General features: G+C 38.7%; 1 protein-coding gene and 1 long non-coding RNA gene across 4 annotated transcripts in view; one reads left to right on the top strand and one right to left on the bottom strand.

Annotated features, from left to right (window-relative positions):
* LOC311081149 (uncharacterized protein) overlaps positions 1-17,647 on the bottom strand; it is a 434,400-nt gene extending 416,753 nt beyond the window's left edge. The window contains exons 1-3 of one of the 3 annotated variants that reach the window (XM_084111564.1): positions 17,580-17,647; positions 16,869-17,110; positions 6,041-7,468 (exon numbers count right to left, since the gene is read on the bottom strand). In XM_084111564.1, the coding sequence (XP_083967690.1) occupies positions 6,621-7,468; positions 16,869-17,040 (1,020 nt within the window). In that variant the 5' untranslated portion in view covers positions 17,041-17,110; positions 17,580-17,647 and the 3' untranslated portion in view covers positions 6,041-6,620. Of the gene's footprint in view, positions 1-6,040; positions 7,469-16,868; positions 17,111-17,510 lie in introns of those variants that run through there. The other 2 variants (XM_084111565.1, XM_084111566.1) reach the window with 2 other exon arrangements.
* Positions 4,955-16,870, top strand: LOC311081167. Its single transcript, XR_014605816.1, has 3 exons — positions 4,955-5,098; positions 15,842-15,915; positions 16,529-16,870. It is a non-coding gene; the product is annotated as an uncharacterized lncRNA (long non-coding RNA).
* Positions 17,648-18,220: the final 573 nt, after the last annotated feature.

Below are 18,220 nucleotides of genomic sequence, written 5' to 3' on the forward strand. Positions count from 1 at the left end.
TTCTTCCCCACCACCAGATCCCCTCGCACTAGACCCATCCTGGAAGCCATGGTGGAAAAACCAGCCTTAAGGGGATTAAAGACTGCAATATCCAGGGGCTGTAGGATGTGTGTGGTGTGGGCAGGGAGGCAGAGAATTTCAATTTTATTTTCCCTACAGTACAGGATTACGTCTCTTGAGACATGCGTCTCGTGTTGGTCCATGATTAAAATGATTGGGCTTTCCTCCGGAGCATACTGCACAAAATGCCTGAGCCATTTGAGAAATAGCTCAGAATCCATGTACCCTTTCTCCTGGATACCATAGAGAGCGTTGGGGGGCCCATCCAGCCTGTATGCATTACTTTGGAGGCAGCCGGGGTAGATGATGAAGGGAGGGATGCTGTCCCCGGCTGCACTCACACAGCAGTGCACTGTGATGTGCTCCCTGGTGGTCTGCTGCTGCTGGTAAACGTGCTTCCTCCCAATCTGGCAGAGCACCTTCTCTTGTGACCTAGGCTTGTCCCCAAAGCTAGTTTCGTCACAGTTGAAGACAAGATGGGGTTTGTCCTCTAAACTGTGGCGAATGTATAAGGCTTCATATAATTTGAAGAACCCTTCAATGGCCTCTGGAGTAGCACCATGGACTCTTGCTCTGTTTAGGGAATCAGCTGTACAGGAGGTGAGTTCTGGATGGCGGGCCTTAAATCTGGACCACCAGACGTCACTTGGCCCCTTCTCCAGATTGACAGTGGTACTGTCCCCTCTGCCACTCTCTTTAATGATGCCACTAGCCAGCACTTTCACCACAGCTCTTGTGACTGGGAAGCCTTGGTCTGCCATCCAGAATATAAATGATATGACAGCATCTTCTTCTGCAGGTGTCAGGGCCGAATTAGGATGAGGGTTCAGACTGTATTTTATTATTTTTTTTGTAGTCCTGCAGAGTGGTGTGTGGGATGGCATACTTTTTGGAGGTCTGCCTCAAGCTAGCTCCTGCTATCACTTCCTGAACTGCCTTTTCTGGCACTACTTTAGCATAGCCTACTGCTTTTTTCTGCCTGACATTCTGACTTTCCCTTGCTTTTCTTATTTTCCTTTGAAATAAACATACTGTATGTTACAACTACAACTGTGAATAAAAATTATTTCTAAACAATCATTTGATGTATGACATTTTATTAAATAACATTAACGTGTGAAGATCCTATCATTGTTTTAACAGTATCATAAACATAACATTCGTTTTTATGGGAACTACCCGTGACGTTAGTGTACGCTGATTGACCGAACGCACGCGGAACACCAACACCCGCCATTTTTAAAACAGCTATAATGTAAACACACAGATTATAGCCTATATATTTACTCCAGAAACTAACTATACAAACATGGAAAACAGTGATAGATGGGTCTCTAAACCTTTATGCTGAAGAGAAAATCCAACGCAACTTTGAGGGGACCAAGCCAAACATGATTATGTTTATCTGCCCAGCTAGCAACACTGGACATCAACCACACGGCATAGGCTAATAACCTTTTTTTCATATACTGTCTACTTTCTATAACAGTTCTATCTAATAACATATTAAACAGTACTGTTAGACAGATCGCTAACTAATAAACACAGAGAATGCGAGCATTGTTTGTGCTATGGCCACTTGGCCAGTGCGAACGCAAACAGCAAAAACGAGATTGGGGGAGAGTAGTTCATAGAACTGTTTAGAAGTGGACAGTTCCTATAACTAAGTTCCTGTAACTACTTGGTCGGAAAGCAGCTAATGTTTACTGTTTGTTTTTAGTCTTCATTTTGAGGCAACAAACATGAACTTACTAAAGTGTTATTAAAGAACTGAAAAGTGTAATTCAAATTCTCTAAGTACTTTAACCGAAACACTGCTGAATGAACACATTCTCAAAATACCTGAAAAAAAAAAAAAAAAGCATCACAACAACAACAAAAATTTTATCAAATACATCTGGTTAATTAAACATTATGGTACCATAGTAACATTGAACTGCATTGAAAATGGTACACTGCTGCTCAAAAAGAGACAGATTTTTTTATTATTATTATTCTTTACAGGTTCTGAAAAGTTTTTTCAACTAACACTTGAGTCTGTAATATTCTGTCCTCTGCATACGTATGCGTTGGGCATGCATAGACAGATTAGCTAAACATTGTATAACATGATGAGGCTTCAATGACCACTCAGAGGATGTAAATTTTCTTCTTTACTTGAGTGCAATCATGTTGTTTCTCTCAATGTTACATTATTTTGTGAAACAGAAAAAGAAATACAAAAATGCTTATTTAAATATTAATAACCAAAATACAATTACTCTTTACACAATGTTTACATTATGTTTGTCATGTGATCACATGGCAATCTTTTGAAATGTCCGTACAATGCATGTGGAACCTCTAACTTGCAAATACTCATACAAACAGAAATAATACACAAATAATAATGATCAAACATGGACTTGATTATATTCAAATGATTAAATCAGTCCATTGAGTTCCAGTAAGAAATGGAATGGCTCCAACATGCTGGCCCCTAATTGTACAGTGGGTACGGAAAGTATTCAGACCCCCTTAAATTTTTCACTCTTTGTTATATTGCAGCCATTTGCTAAAATCATTTAAGTTCATTTTTTTCCTCATTATTGTACACACAGCACCCCATATTGACAGAAAAACACAGAATTGTTGACATTTTTGCACATTTATTAAAAAAGAAAAACTGAAATATCAAATCAAATCAAATCAAGTATATTTGTATAGCGCTTTTCACAATACAGATTGTATCAAAGCAGCTTCACAGTATTAAAATAAAATAATACAACAAAGTTTGTTTCTAGTGGAATTTATTGATTGATAGAATAAAATTAAATATCCCCAAAATATCACATGGTCCTAAGTATTCAGACCCTTTGCTGTGACACTCATATATTTAACTCAGGTGCTGTCCATTTCTTCTGATCATCCTTGAGATGGTTCTACACCTTCATTTGAGTCCAGTTGTGTTTGATTATACTGATTGGACTTGATTAGGAAAGCCACACACCTGTCTATATAAGACCTTACAACTCACAGTGCATGTCAGAGCAAATGAGAATCATGAGGTCAAAGGAACTGCCTGAAGAGCTCAGAGACAGAATTGTGGCAAGGCACAGATCTGGCCAAGGTTACAAAAAAAAGGTTGCTGCACTTAAGGTTCCTAAGAGCACAGTGGCCTCTATAATCCTTAAATGGAAGACGTTTGGGACGACCAGAACCCTTCCTAGAGCTGGCCGTCCGGCCAAACTGAGCTATCGGGGGAGAAGAGCCCAAAGATCACTGTGGCTGAGCTCCAGAGATGCAGTCTGGAGATGGGAGAAAGTTATAGTAAGTCAACCATCACTGCAGCAATCCACCAGTCGGGGCTTTATGGCAGAGTGGCCCGACGGAAGCCTCTCCTCAGTGCAAGACACATGAAAGCCCGCATGGAGTTTGCTAAAAAACACCTGAAGTCTCCAAGATGGTGATAAATAAGATTCTCTGGTCTGATGAGACCAAGATAGAACTTTTTGGCCTTAATTCTAAGCAGTATGTGTGGAGAAAACCAGGCACTGCTTATCACCTGTCCAATACAGTCTCAACAGTGAAGCATGGTGGTGGCAGCATCATGCTGTGGGGGTGTTTTTCAGCTGCAGGGACAGGACGACTGGTTGCAATCGAAGGAAAGATGAATGCGGCCAAGTACAGGGATATCCTGGACGAAAACCTTCTCCAGAGTGCTCTGGACCTCAGACTGGGCCGAAGGTTCACCTTCCAACAAGACAATGACCCTAGGCACACAGCTAAAATAATGAAGGAGTGGCTTCACAACAACTCCGTGACTGTTCTTGAATGGCCCAGCCAGAGCCCTGACTTAAACTCAATTGAGCATCTCTGGAGAGACCTGAAAATGGCTGTCCACCAACGTTTACCATCCAACCTGACAGAACTGGAGAGGATCTGCAAGGAGGAATGGCAGAGGATACCCAAATCCAGATGTGAAAAACTTGTTGTATCTTTCCCAAAAAGACTCATGGCTGTATTAGATCAAAAGGTACGATGATGCAATTTTCTTCTAGAAACAAACTTTGTTGTATTATTTTCATGTTATCACTGTGTAGCTGCTTTTATACAATCTGTATTGTAAAAAGCACTATATAAATAAAGGTGATTGACTTGTCTTAAAATGGTGTCGTGTTAGCGGCCTCTAAGTTAACAACTAATGATTGTTGCGAGGGAAGTGAATCAATTAAACTAACTTTAGCTGGACAATAACTTTATACTAGAGATGCTATAAACCCACTTTACTGCATTCACTTTAAAAACACTTTACTTTAATTTCCTATTATCAATGTAAAGCTGCTTTGGAACAATCTACATTGTTAAAAGCGCTATATAAATGAAGATGACTTGACTTGACTCATTGTTCTACAATATTTTTGTTGTCAATAAGGGTTATTAACAAGTGCATGGTCGCATTTGATAGAAAACCTTTAAAAAAAAAAAATTTAAATAGAACCCACACAAAAGTATACAATTTATTGATTTATTTTGTTATTATTCATGACTAATATGACACAATGACTATTAGAAAGAATATATTGAGGGTCAAAAAAAACGTTTTTATGTTTCAAGAAGTTACAAACCAAAACATGACACACAAGCCTATCTGTATACTTGGCAGCAACCTTTCATACAAAAACTTGGTATAGTTTTGTCTCAAACTGAAACAAATATGCTTTTTGTATTCTGCCAGTTGAGACTTTTTCAACAGTGTGTGAAAAAAAGACTCCTTATGAGGCCTTTACAGACCACATTTCAAGGTCCTTTCACACTGGACGCGATTTTGACGCACGATTCACGCGATGGTTTTATTTTTTGATCAGCTGTTTGTGTAATGAGTGCTTCCACACCGAACGCGAATGTGCTGCAGCGAAAAAAATACTTCTTTTTTTTCCCGCTTCGATGTCGATTTTTGTTTACTTTTGCGGTGACAGTAAAGTCTTCAGCCAACCACATACTACAAGGACAATGATTGTGTGGCGTAGCATTGTCAACCAACTCGGTTATCACGACTGTGAGTATTTTGTGTCGTTGTATAGTCCTGTGCTGTGTAGGCTAGCAGGCTAAACTACATTTTGGATAGAAAGCTAACACTATTATCGTCAAAGATAGAGGCAAGAGACCGTGTTTACTTTGAAAATGTAACAAAATGTAGTGAGATTATTTAGGGCATACATTCTTTGTGTGATATCTACAGTTTCTAGTCGAATGATTTTAACTTGTTACTTCATGTGTTACATGTAATGTGTATTGACATTACAAAACACACTGTGTTTAGTTGAAGATGGAAAAAAAAACTGTGGAAAAACCTCAGGGACACCTATGTGAGAAAAAGGAGAGAGGAAAAGGAAACTAAAAGTGGACATTAGCATACTCCCCTTCAGACTCTGTTCTTTTAGATTGGGTGCACCCAAAACCTTCTTTTCTGTCTTTTAAAGAAAATGAAAAGCTCATCTTCACTGGATGATGATGATGAAGTGTCCATGTTTTCTCAGCTGTCGGCGCAAAAGTTTTGGAATGTTGAAACTCTGAACGTCACAGATGTCGCAAATTCGCGTCGCGGATAGATGTGAATGGTTTTGACGCAAACTATTCGCTTTTTCGTTATGCGTCTGGTGTTAAAGCAGTCATTTTTCCACACTACTGCAATGCCAAGTTATAGTGTTGGTTAAGCAAGTGGTTATGAAATAATTGAATACTGATTTAATGACGACTCAGCAGCGTCCTCCATCGGTCCGGTGGGCTGTCAAAACATGACTGTACATTCAAATATGATTACTAAGTGATATGCTAATGATTTACAAATATGTTTTAAATTATCTTTAAAAAAATAAGTAAATCATGAATTAAATAAAATCAGATCATTAGTAGATGGTTAAGTTACTAGGCCTAATTGATATATTATTAATCACTTGATATTTATGTCAAACTTGTTTTAGCATCATTATCTCAATCAATGGTTAATAATGAAAAAACAATGATCAAACCAATGGTAAATCATCAGTATATAGTTTATTGATGCATCCTGAAATTGTAAGCAGGTCTGTGTTCAAAAGCACAAACATGCAAGTGTTAAAGCAATGTTTTAAAGAGTAATTTATTAGTTTTCAAGCAAATAAACATTTACAGTCAGAGGATTGAAGTGGGTTGTGTTAATTCCTTTCACTCTTCAGCACAGACTTGTGTTAATGAGTGATAATGTGAACCAGTTTTACATTCCACTGAAGTTCACATCAGGTGCACAGCAATTAAAGAGTCCATGTGTATCAGAGAAGACAGCTGTCTGTACCTTCATCAGTCAGCACTTACACTGCAGTAAATGCATGAATAAATCATTATACAAAGCTTTCTGCATCCCCTTATCTAAAGCCTAAACTATTCATCACACATAAACATGTTTCATATCATTTCTAAATCTTGCTGTTACAAATTAAGTGTGTAACGCAATCTCATGAGTGTATCAGTATGTAAAGTGTCGGTCTGGCATACTTGCATTTGTATAAACACTAACATACAAATGTTAACTTTTCTTTACTCTACTTCTCCCCAGCATGAATTTTCATGTGGACTTTAAGGTTTCCAAGTTGATTAAAAGTATTTCCACACTGTTGGCATATCAAAGGATTCTTTTCTTTGTGAACTCTCATGTGTTTTGTAAGGTTTACTTTTTTTGTGAAACTTGTTCCACACTGTTCGCAGGTGTAAGGCTCCTCTCCATTATGAACTATTAAGTGGCAAGTTAGTTTTTGTTTTTGCCTGAAACTCATTCCACAATGTTGGCAGGTGTAAGGGCCCTCTTCAGTGTGAACTCTCATGTGCATTTTAAGGTTTCCTTTGTGCCTGTAAGTCTTTCCACACTGAGAGCAGGTGAAACGCTTCTCTCCAGTGTGAATTCTCATATGGACTTTAAGGTTTCCTTGTTGATTGAAAATTACTCCACACTCTTTGCAGGGGTGAAGCTTCCTCCTTCTAGTGTGAACAGTCATGTGCATTTTAAGGTTTCCTTTTTGCCTGAATGTCTTTCCACACTGAGAGCAGGTGAAAGGCTTCTCTCCAGTGTGAATTCTCATATGGACTTTAAGGTTTCCTTGTTGATTGAAAATTACTCCACACTCTTGGCAGGGGTAAAGCTTCCTTCCAGTGTGAACTCTCATGTGAACTTCAAGGTGTCCTTGCTTTTTGAAACTTAGTCCACACAGGTGGCAGGTGAAATTACCTATAGTCCCTGTCTTTGGTGTATTTTGAACCGTTTTTTGTGAGGAAGTTTCAGTCTGTGAGCAATTCAAAGACTTTTCTTCAGTTATGATATCATGATGTGTCTTGTACTGATCTTTCTCTTCCATTTCATTCAGATCTTGACTCTCCTCTTTCAACGGCATCAGGTCTGAGGCGAAAAAAGACAGAAAAGTTAATCCCAGTTTAAAGCCACAAAGCACAAACATTAAAACTCATAAACTAATAACATGCATATTAGATCCTATACACCAGGGGTGCCAAACTCAGTTCTTGAAAGGTTTCCAGGATGCATTTGCACCACCAAAACGAACTCAGAAGTGACGTATGCCTTCACAAAAGTCCTGCCTCTCTGGTTGTTTTGAGACTTTAATTTTTGACAGGGTGGCAGACTTATATATTGACAGAACTGAGAATGCCAGAGCCTGAGCACTCACCACTACTGTCCATCTTCCTTAGTTTACAATCTGTTTAACAGTCCTATCTTAATACGTTATAATGCACATGTGGTTGATGACTTGGAATAGCAGAAACGAGAATGGAGTTCACTGGAAAAATCTGCATTTACGTGCATTTTAAGAGAATGGTGTGGGTGCACGTGTGAGGATTTACTCTCAGTAATTCTTATTGTCATTAAGAGATCATTGACACTCCTTGGTAACACCTGCAATGCTAGACAGACATTTTCTATCCATATGCAAAGGAGGGACAAAGGAAAGTGACAACATAAAGGTAAAATAATGTGTAAGGGTCAAACAGGTCAATTTAGTGGAATTGGAAACACTATTTATTAGCAAGGTAACTTAGAACTTAGCAATTTAAAACATTAAATTCGTAAGCACATAACACAAAAACACTTCTCTTAATACAAGCAAGACTTTTGATTATTCTAACACATAAAACTGTCTTAACACAAACACACATACATTCATACGAGTAGCAGAAGGAAAGAAAGTGAGGAAAGAATGAGTTTTAATAGTGAGATGATGAAATCCGAAGTTTCTAGCAATATATGCACTTATAAGACATGACTTGACCGAACCATCAATCATTAATTTAACCCTTCTGTCGTTTCTTAGGCAGGGTTTTTGAGCTGTGCCATCTTCTTCCCCTCTAGTCGTAAATCATGCGTTATCTGTGGTCTCCGCTCTAGCAGAGAGTAGTTTAGACATTATTCCTATCATACGAATGATACATTTTACACTGATTTCAATCAAGCCATTTTCTGAAATATGAACAGCCACACACAATGGTACCAAGCAAGGCATATTTTAAATGAACCATTCAATAGTTACAACAATTGCATGACTTTTATGTGATCTAAGAATAATAGTCACATATATAGTCTGTAGACATGATATAAAAGTATTTAGTTGAACGATGTTCGATTATAAGTCTGTCAAGAACTGTTTTGGGATGATTTTATGTATTTTGATATTTAAAGTCTCAGTGTGGCAAGGGGGGGCGTGGTTCAGCGAGGTCTGTGACTGGAAAAGTGAATAGGGAGACAAGCGCGGCCTAAGTGGGTCAAGTGCAAATGACAAACACCTTTGGTCTTGTTTCAGTAATTGGCGTGAAGAGACCATAAATGCCACCTGGGAGATGAGAAGCGGCATAGAGGGACTGACTGAGACTTGTGACAGTGTGAGAAAGCTCTGGAGAGCACTGGTGGACTGAGTTACTGAGAGCGCACACAGCGCGGATTTATGTTTTTGTGTGATCTACTTGTGAAATAAAACACAAGTCTCAGTCAAGTCGAGCCCGTCTTCTTCCATCCAACATTATTTTGAACTTGTTACACTCAGTCTCTGTGGTTTTAAGAGATTTCACCCTGGGGTCGTTCAGAGGTCCTTAAGAAGAAGGTCTGTTTTAGATATTTTGTCCTGGGATCAAACAACCTCTGTTATCTTGGTTGGTACTAAGCCGGGGGTTCTCGTTGGTTAGCTCAGACTGGCTGAAGCCTGGATTTTATATCCTGGATGGTTGATTTGGGGTCTGGAGTGTTGAGTTTTGTGTGAAATTATGTTTGAACGAATCATCTGGAAGATTAATTTGTGTTTGGTTCGCCCTTAAATACAACAAAAGACATGGGGCTCAAGAGGTGGCATTAAAAACAGATTTTGCAGACAAGGATCCCTTCACCCTTTTCCTATGATGACTCTTTATGATGAGAATCTTGCATTGGCCAGTGTTACACTCAATTATACTGACACCTACTAGCGTGCATCCATGCAGCGTCATGCAAAATTAAACATAACGATGGCGGTGCGTGTACATGCTGCAGCTCAGCGCTCTGGTTAATAGGTTTTTTTTACTTGTTAGTGAGTGTTATGTATGCTAATGTAAACATAAGATACAGCCAACACGAACTGATAGACATTGATTTGATGTACATCAGCGGTGTCTTTGACCACCATGACTCCCCGACGGAGATAGCGAGGCCACCGGGGTCTCCATGGATTACTGTTCCCGCTGGGCGACGACGGAGGCAACGTAGAGACAGAAGCGAGACCATAGAGCCAGTGTATGTGCTAGGCTAGCACGAGACCCACACAGATCACCACTGCCGAGTCTCTTCGTGGCAAACATACAATCACTACCAAACAAGATGGAAGAGCTGGAACTCACCATGTCCGCATAGAAGAACATACAAGACTGTTGTGTCCTGGTAATCACAGAGACGTGGCTCAACGCAACAATCCCAGAGGAGGCCATCCAGCTAGCAAGCCATGCTACACACTGGGCTGACAGGACGAGTGACTCCGGTAAGAGCAGACTGTGTGTGTACGCAAAAAACAGCTGGTGCACAGTCACTAAGATTACCGACACTCACTGCTCTCCGGACCTGGAGTATCTGACTGTAAAGTGTCGCCTTTATCTACCTAGAGAGCACCCAGTTGTCATTATCACTGCTGTTTACATCCCCCCTTCAAGCTAACACTACCACAGCTCTGGGCTACTTGCTAACTGCTATTAGCAAGCAACAGAGTGCCCACCCAAATGGGGTATTTGTAATAGTAGGTGATTTTAACCAGGCCAACCTGCAGACAATTCTCCCTAAACTTTACCAGCATGTCCAGTGTCCCACAAGAGAAAAAAGCACTCTAGACCATGTGTACAGCAATATTGAGCATGGTTGCAAAGCATCGGCTCCTCCCCATCAAGGCAATTCTGATCACATCTCCTTATTTTTAACTCCGGCATACAGACCGCTCATCAGTACTGTGAAACCAGCTGTTAAAGTGATCTGAGTGTGGCCTGAGGGTGCATCTGAACAACTTCAGGACTGCTTTGAATGCACTGACTGGTCTATATTTGAGGATGATAACATGGACATCAGAGATGCCAAGGCGGCCTATAGGAGGAGGATTGAGGGGCACTTCGAAAACTCAGACCCCCGACGTGCATGGCAAGGGATACGGCACATCATAAACCAGGGTAACAACATCAACTCACCAACCAATAACAGCACTATCTTAGCTGGAGAGCTCAATCACTTCTTCAGCCTCCATGAGGTGGTGGAGGCAGAGACTGCTAGGACCCCAGCTCCAACTACCAACAACCAGGCACTTGTTCTACAGACTGCTAAGGTACTACATACACTCCGTAATATCAACAAACGGAAAGCAGCGAGTCCAGACGGTGTCCCGGGATGGGTCCTCCGAGACTGTGCCAGGGAGCTGGCTGGGGTCTTCACTAATCTTGTCAACATATCTCTGTCACAGTGCTCTGTCCCCACCTGCCTAAAAACCTCTATAATTGTGCCACTACCCAAACAGACTATAATAAAGGGGCCCAATGACTACAGACCTGTGGCATTGACACCCATTATCATGAAGTATTTGGAGAGACTGGTGCTGAAAAACACCAAGACTGCTCTACCAATCACTCTGGACACTTATCAATATGCTTACAGAACCAACAGATCTACAGATGATGCCCTCTCCACTGCCCTCCACACTGTCCTGCAACATCTGGAACAACCCAGAACATATGCAAGGCTGTTATTTGTGGACTACAGTTCTGCGTTTAACCCCCTGGGGTCGGCGGTTGCGCCAGCGATATTAGCTCGCCTTTTTTTTTTATCAAGTGCGAGAGACTCAAAATAACTCCGTCGATTTTTGTCATACAGGCAAGAGTTATTATACATAATTCAAAACTGTTAAATGTTTTCTTTTATTTGTGTACACTCATAATAAAAAAAATGTTTATTTAAAAAAACTTAAAATAAAGAAAATAAATGATGCGAGTTTTGCCGTCTCTCTCAATGTGAAGTTCATTCTGAAACGCAGCAGAAAATGACCTCTAACTCAGCGACTGTTTGTCTTGAGACGCGTGTCGTTACAAAGCTTAGAGTCACTTATTTTTAAATGTAAATTATATAAAAAACAAATATTCTCTGTTTAAGTAATCCGTATGAAAGCAACGACATGTACGGTTTCTTCAGTCCATGCTCATTAACTCTAATGTGACCACACCCATGCGCACACAAGCGACTGACATGCAAATAGTCCATGCATGTCTGGATTTTCTCCACATTGTAGCACTATAAACTTAAATTACTCCGTCATTTATGGTCATACAGAAAAAAGAAATATAAAAAAAGAATCTGTGATATTTCTACTTTTGTATGTGTCCACTTACAATCAAATCAAAACATTGTGCTTTTGTAAAATAAAGAAAATAAACAGGGTGTGCGTTCTGCCTCTCCGTCGCGGTGAACTTTTTTTTCTTGAGCACGTCTATAAACTGAAACAAAACTCAGCGAATACTTGTCACACATTTATGAGCCATATACCTTTATAAACATTTAAGTGTGTACTTTTAAACGATCGGATTCAAACTGAAAACAAATATTCTCTGTTTAAGTAATTTGTATAAAGCCAACAAGATGTCCAGCTTCTCAAACGCTTCCTAATTATTTTTTAATTTACCACGCCCACTCGCGCAAAAGAGATTCACATGCAAATCTCCACATGGAACGCGATCGCGCTCATTACCTCAAAAACAAAACACCAAAACACTTCACAAGTCTCTGCTTTTAGATGCGCCTGAGCTTACATTGGATTTACATCAGAAGAAGAAGAACGCGATTTGAAGACAAGAAAGATGTAAGGTAAGAAATTCTTAGTTTGCTGTTGTTGCATAAATTTCACATTGCAGTTGAACTGTTGCTAGATATATGGTGAATATTATAATATTTAGACCCGTGTTTACTGTTACTGTGTTTGTGGATATCTGCTCAAACGTAGATATGTATATGGTAACCATAATGTTTTATATTTGAGCGCGATCGCGTTTGAATGTATCATATTTTGCAGCGCGATCGCGTTTGAATGTATCATATTTTGGATCGCAATTGCGTTTGAAAAGGGCTCCAAACATGTTTTTACTATTATCTAATTTCATATCATCATAACGAGTGTGTGTGTGTGTGTGTGTGTGTGTATTCTGTGAATTTTAAAAAGCAATTTTAACCAGAAAAATCTAAAATTTATTCCCAAAATCGTGCAGGCCTTTCTCTTGATATCAGTATGTTCACTTTTTTTTTTTCAGGGCCCAGATGCCACTGAGGACTTCAGTGTACATGAACATGGTAAAGTGAAAATCAAACACCTTGGAAATGAAAGGTATGTACAATGTTTTTAGGAATGGCACAAAGGTCTCTGTCTTTGGATCATTGTTTTCAATAAGTGCTTTTTTGGCATTTGTTGTGTATCTTTGGACTATGTTGTGTTGTAAATAAATCCAAACAATTTAAAAGCCATTCTTTTTTAAATCTCCTCATTTACTGTATTGTGCAAGGTTGCTCAGAATGACAGGGCCTGATAGCTCCTAATAGGGCCGTTAGGGGAGGGTCTTTGTCTTTCTCAGGTGTGAAAAGCTTACATATTAATGACCTCCGCATAAAGCTTTTTCACACAAAACACGTCGTAAAATTTTTAAATCAATATATTGTCTTATCTGAATGAGTCGGGGTGATTTTCACATAGTTTTAGAGCAAATATTCTAGGCTACGTGATACAATTTTCAAAAGTCTTGTGAAGAAATAATCAGAATGGGTTTCATGGCCTTATTTCAGTGAGTTTTTTTTTTGTATTTTCACAAACCACGCATAAATGTCATTATCTCAAAACTACAAACTTTTACATACATGCTGCTGATATATTATTGTAGCAGAGTTTGTGCTGAATACAGTGTAATAAGTCTTTAGCCATGAAAATGTCACAAGTAACAGAAATAACCAGAAATGTCAGAGCATGTCAGAACACCTCCAGGGCCCAGAAAACAGCTCAGAGGGTTAAACTGGTGCCAGACTAAAATGTACGTTATGAAATGAGATTGGAGTAAAAACATGAAGCCTAATGTCGTACATGTATATGTATCTATATATAGACAGAAACATGTTGAAATGTGAACTAGAGGCAACCTTTCAATGCTAAATTTACATACATGTATGACACAAGAATATTTTTCGATAATAAAACAGCATGATAAAAGTAGGCTAGTATGAGTGTTTACTCTAATATGGTGAATATTATAATGTTTAGACCTGTGTTTACTATTAAAGGGATAGTTCACTTTGAAATTAAATTTTGGTATGTTTTAGCTTACCTCAAGGGCATCCAAGATGTAGGTGTCTTTTTTTCCGCAGTAGTTTCAATTTTGATATTTTTAGGTCAAACCGTTCTTGTCTGTCAGTCATATAATGCAGGTATATGGTTACTGTCTCAAAGAGCATGCACAGAGTCCAAATTAAAACAATTCCCCGTCGTCCAAATTAAACAATTCCCCATCGTAAGTACACATTGATGGCCTGAGACACGAAACGAGCGGTTTGTGTGAGAAAACGAACAGTATTTATATCGTTTTTACCTCTTATACACAGCGACGTCCAAGTGATCTGAGGGCGCGGGCGCTTCCTTGTGTGTGACGTGTACGCAGACTGGTGCATAGATATATACACTAGATGTCGCCTTGGCGACGGCAGTTCACTGAACGAATGCCGTAGCCAAGGCGACATCTAGTGTATATATCTATGCACCAGTCTGCGTACACGTCAGATTAGGTCACTTGTTTAGTCTGTTGTTTAAGGGCCCTTTCACACCTACCTTGTTTTGTCCGGATTTTCGGACTTTTCAGTTTGGTCCAGTCACAACATAGACTAAACAATATATAGACGTTCATGTGTTTTGGGGGCGTGGCTTTGGAAGGAGCCCAGAAGGGAGGGGGTGGAGTGAATGGAAATAATGAGCTGTCTTTAAAACAGTCGTGAGAGGTCTACAGACACTCGATTTTTATACTTTTTCAGAGTACTTACATTTTAATTATGTTTTGATATATAAATAAAGTTTAAACAAATTTGGAAAAGAAGTTTTTTATAAAAATCCTACCTACAATACCTTTAAGCCTCATTTTAAAGTCACGTTGGAATAAACTAAGGACAGTCCTGTATTTCCCAGGACAGTCTTTTAGCTCTATTTTTATTGTCACGACTTATTAGGAAAAATTCATGTTTTGTCCCGTATTTCTTCCCTCCTAAATTGTCTTTGCTAGGTTATCATATAAAAGCGAATAGTAGTTTCTGTCACGCGAGAAAACAAAATTACCTATCGATAACTTGCGGTTTGTGAAGGCGGGATATATATAGCGCGGAGGAGATTGAGTCAGACGCGGAGAAGTCAAAGATGCCCGAGTACAGTTAAGGCGAGACATGGCAGGCAAAAAACATCGTTTTTTTTTTTTTTTTTTACTGGTCAATTTTTAGATTTTGGGATATTTGTCTTCAATAACATGTCTTCTTTCACTCTTCCAGGTGAAAAAAGTCTGAAATACACATTTAGGTCTTTATTTTACTACACTTTGTCTGTTTGCGTCTGTAGATTTCCCATAAATTCAACAAAAGTTGGCGTTCTAAATCAACATGCTGCTCCGCGATCGTTGCGATGCACCGTCATCACAAGCACCGCTGGAAAGCTCTCCTAGAAAGTTTTTTTTTTTCAAAGCAGAGAAAAATTTGCTGCTCAAACAGAAACAGTCAACTTTGTAAATAGTTTTGGAAATCTGAAGATTTCATACTAATATAATTTTATGAATATGAGTTTATGCATAATATGAATTTAATGATATTGAGTACTTTCTGTAATAAATAGTTGGTTTATTCTGAACCCACTCAACAAACACAGCGCTGCACCACTTCGCCCTGCCACCACCACCACAGTACATTCTCCTCCAGTGGGAAACACTGGCACAATATAGGATCTGGATCTCAGATCTCGTCTGACCGATACCCGATCCAGCAAAAAATTATACTGAGTATTGCCGCTCCCACCACGCGCTGTGCATAGGGCACCAAAAATAGCCTAATGAAAAATCAATCAAACTAATAATAATTATAATGCCGATATTATAGAAATATTATTAGGCACTTTTTAGGCATATATAACAAAACAGCCAGAACAAGAGTATTTAATGTTATCTATTGGCACTCAAAATGTTATCTAATGTTGCCCTGTTTATTCAGAAAAAGACAGCAGGAGTCAGGATCAGAGAAAAGGAAGAAGAAACTGCGAGATGATGCCAGTGCTTAAATTGCAGGTAAGTCCATGTTTAATCATTCTTAGATACAGGAAATGTGCTGCTAACGTAATCATTAGCCTACGCATACACCTCGAACTGGCTGACGTTAATGTTAGCAAACTCAAATATGTTGTTATATAACTTAGGTGCAAGTTAAATTGAGATTTTACTGTTAAACATTATCTATGCATTTTACCAGTAACTGACGCCAGCTAGCTGTTACTTTCCTTACTTTAGATATTGAGCAGTAGTTTATGGTTTATTTTGATGTGACGGTGGTTAATACTTTCTCAGTAACAGTTAGCAGTCAGTGCAGTGCACAAGGTAGGCTAACAGTTCCTCTTGCTTCAGGACCATTTTGCTTTTATTCCTGTAGTTAAGATATAAATATAAAATGTCACTTTGAATGATATAAAGCAAACATTATTGTTGAATTGTCTGCAATATTGCAACTCATTCTATTATGCTTTTATATTAGATTAGATTTATCAAATAGTTGATAAAGGGGGAGAGCTCCTTGGCTGCATGCTTTCAGTTTTAAATGTTTATAATTTTTTCCGGTATAAGATTCTTGAATATTTTGTCTCTTTCTATATTGATCATTTTTCTTCGCATTTCTAAATTAATGCAGGGGCAAAGCTGAGATACGTACAAGGAGAGGAAGATACAGACGACGAGCAACCATCTACAAGCAGTTCACATGCTGTGATGCTGCTATTGTGTTGTTGGTATTGAGTTAAGTTTAGGTTTAGTAATAAAAAGTTAAACTGGCAAAAAAAAACTTTTTTTTCTTGGGGCGGGGTGTCATAAAGGAATTATGCTTATATGACAATATTATATTATATTCTTATATTATATCTAAAGTGGCTACCAGCAGCAATGGGCGCACCCCTAAAAAATATAATTCATTTCTGTAGTGCTGGACATTTTAATAGGGATCAGATGACTGAGTTCAACTTTGAGAAACTAACCTGTTTGTTCCTCAGTTTCTTCTTGTTTCACTCTGAATGTTTCTTCAATCTTCACATCTTCACTCTCCTCTTTAATAAACTCAATCTTTGTTTGTTCCTCAGTATCTTCTTGTTTCACACTGAATGTTTCTTCAGTCTTCATGTCTTCACTCTCCTCTTTAATAAACGCCATCTTTATAATAGTGTCATGTGGATCTCAGTTCTTCGGCAGGAATTTTTCTGTGTTTTGTTTGTGTTTTTTCCTGTTTAAAATGAGAATAATTAACAGAAAGAAAAATAGATGCAAACTAAATCTGTGTGCGTCTCAATCTGCTCTAGTTCAGCAAACTAGTAAGGGAGTCAGTCAGATTTAATGTACTTAAATCACCTGATTACACAAAAATTAGCACTCGAAATTAGCACTACAAAATATAAAAACATTTAATATATTAGGCAGTTTGAGTATTTAATGATTTGTAGAAATATAAATAGAAATGTAGCGCTTCGAATCACTGAATCATTTTGAAAAAGTATTTGATTCACTGCTCGCCAGAGACCGAATTGAAACGCACCTTTTGTTATTCACGAGTTTTCATTGTTACTTTACTCACACGACGTTAATAAATGTAAGATAAAGCAATGCATTGTTAAACTTAATAATACCTAAACCAGTAGGCGTCGCTTGAAGCCGATTAAACGGCTTTATCGCGTTAAACACCTTAAAACACAAACCTTTCTTCAGCCGAATCACAACAGATGCGGGAGCGCGGCGCCGCCTTATGACGTCACACTCGGAGACCAAATTAAAAGTCCTGTTCACACGCTGCAGGTTACAATCACAAAAGTGCATAGAAATTTACATAGAAAAAATATATATATAAAAGATGACACAACTCAGAGCTGAATGTATTGGTGAAATACATTTAATAACGCAATGGTAAGTTAATAATACAGTTCACATTGACAATAAAAAAAAGATTAAAGCAATAACACAATTAGTTTGGTGTAGAAATCATGAACAAACCTTACCATCTCTCAGCAAACTAGCACACACACAAAAAAAATTGTTTGTTTGGAATTGGTGTATCTACTGTTTGTGAAATCACACATGAAGTCACAAGTATTATTTTCACCCATATGCTACCAAAGTGGATTAAAACACCTAAGGTTTTGGGACATTGTGAAAGGCTTTAGGAAATGCTGAGGATTTCCACAACGTGTGGGTGCCATAGATGGCACACACATAGACATTATTGTCCCATCTGAAAACCCTGCAGAATACTACAACCGAAAGGGGTCATGCTCGATCATCGTCCAGGCCGTAGTTGATGACAAGTTGAATTTCTGGGACATTAATGTAGGCTGGCCAGGGA

This window comes from Abramis brama, assembly GCF_963993115.1.
Source record: "Abramis brama genome assembly, chromosome: 4".
Classification (NCBI taxonomy): Eukaryota; Metazoa; Chordata; class Actinopteri; order Cypriniformes; family Leuciscidae; genus Abramis; species Abramis brama.